The sequence below is a fragment of the Nicotiana tabacum genome, chromosome 20 (assembly GCF_000715075.1).
Source record: "Nicotiana tabacum cultivar K326 chromosome 20, ASM71507v2, whole genome shotgun sequence".
Taxonomy (NCBI): Eukaryota; Viridiplantae; Streptophyta; class Magnoliopsida; order Solanales; family Solanaceae; genus Nicotiana; species Nicotiana tabacum.
This window is the reverse complement of record NC_134099.1, coordinates 76,617,075-76,618,640: the sequence shown is the minus strand read 5'-3', so window position 1 is coordinate 76,618,640 and position 1,566 is coordinate 76,617,075. Positions and strand designations below refer to the sequence as shown.

The following is a 1,566-nucleotide window of genomic DNA, read 5'->3' as shown; positions in this document are numbered from 1 at the left end:
GGATTCTGGATTTTTGGAATCAGTGTGATTGTTGTGCAATTAATGACTTTACACATTTCTGCACTCTCAAAGAAATCTTGAACTGCTGTAGTTATTTCCTCTCCCACAATGTGCCATACCTTCTTAAAGAAGTAGGAGTTATACCCATCACACCCTGGTGCCTTGTTATCATCGATGCCCAATAAAGCTTGCTTCACTTCTTTCCTGCTGACTGGTCTGATTAACTGTAGTTGTTGACTCCTATTCAACACATTATCATTCTTCATTATGTCATAGTTGATCATTGGTAGCTGTGTAGCTGAACTACCAAGTAACCCCTATAAAAATTTAAATTTTTTGCCTTCACCTCTTCAGGATTTTGCACTATATCCCCATTACTATCAATTAGCCTGCCAATGTTGTTCCTTGCTTGTCTATTTTTCATACAAGCATGATAAAAAACTGTATTAGAATCTCCCAAATTAAGCCACTGCACTCTGGACTTCTGCTTCATAATACTCTCCTCCACCATTAGCCATTTCTCCAGCTCCAATTTAGTAGTTCTTTCCAATTCAACCTGCATTTCTCCTTGGTCAGGACAACTCATTTGGTTCTGCATACTTTCTAATCTTTCTCTAGCATTTTGTATCTTACTATCAATGCTAGTGAACTCCTCTTTATTCATCTGCTTCAGTAACACTTTTAACTTCTTAAGTTTGTTCCACACTGTCAACATTGTTTGTCTGCTCTTCCCAAGCTCCCAACCAATCTGGACTGTACCTTCAAAAGACTTCAAGTTTATCAGACAATTCAAAAACTTGAAAGGTTTCCCTCCAACTTGGCTACTTGTATCAAACTTCACACTTAGAGGGCAATGATCAGAGAATCCCGGGTTCATAGACACCCCCTCCATATTAGGCCAAATTTGTATCCATTCAACATTTACCATAATTCTATCAATCCTACTGTACACATGGTTATTAGTCCATGTGTATTGTCTTCCCACTGTCTTCAATTCATCTACCTTAGCATCCACTAAAAATTGTTTAAATTCCCTTGTTTTCATCTCCTGTACAGGACTACCATTGAATCTATCTTCACTTGTTAGAATTATATTGAAGTCCCCCATTATAAGGCAAGGACTCCTTATATTGACCACTGATATTAGCATCTCCTACCATAGATTCTTCGAGTCCTACACTGTATGCTTACCATAGACAGCACATAGGTGAAACTGAACATTCTGCTGCAATATTGTTACTTTTCCCAAAATAAATTGTTCATGATGTCTAGTCATTGTATAGTCCACCAATGTAGAATCTCATGTAACCCATATTCTACCCCTAAGAGCCTCATCATAGTTATCCACCCATTTCCAGTTTTTCAGAGCCTTCCTTAACACAAAGTCAGCATTACTTTGCTTCACTCTATGCTCAATTATGGCTATCAATACTACATTATTAATTCTGCAATTTTTTTATTTCTTTTTGTTTTTACACCTTATTCAGATCCCTTACATTCCATGCAATAAAGTTCATCATGATATAATAGATAAAATTGATAGAATAACCCTATATTCCTTGTTTT

The 1,566-nt window shown here is 36.7% G+C and overlaps 1 protein-coding gene across 1 annotated transcript; it reads right to left on the bottom strand.

Moving 5' to 3' along the window:
* Positions 1 to 280: 280 nt before the first annotated feature.
* On the bottom strand, positions 281 to 1,108 carry LOC142174422 (uncharacterized). The gene has a single exon (XM_075240214.1). It carries the CDS (start codon positions 1,106 to 1,108, stop codon positions 281 to 283), a length of 828 nt encoding a protein of 275 aa, XP_075096315.1.
* Between the last annotated feature and the right edge of the window lie 458 nt (positions 1,109 to 1,566).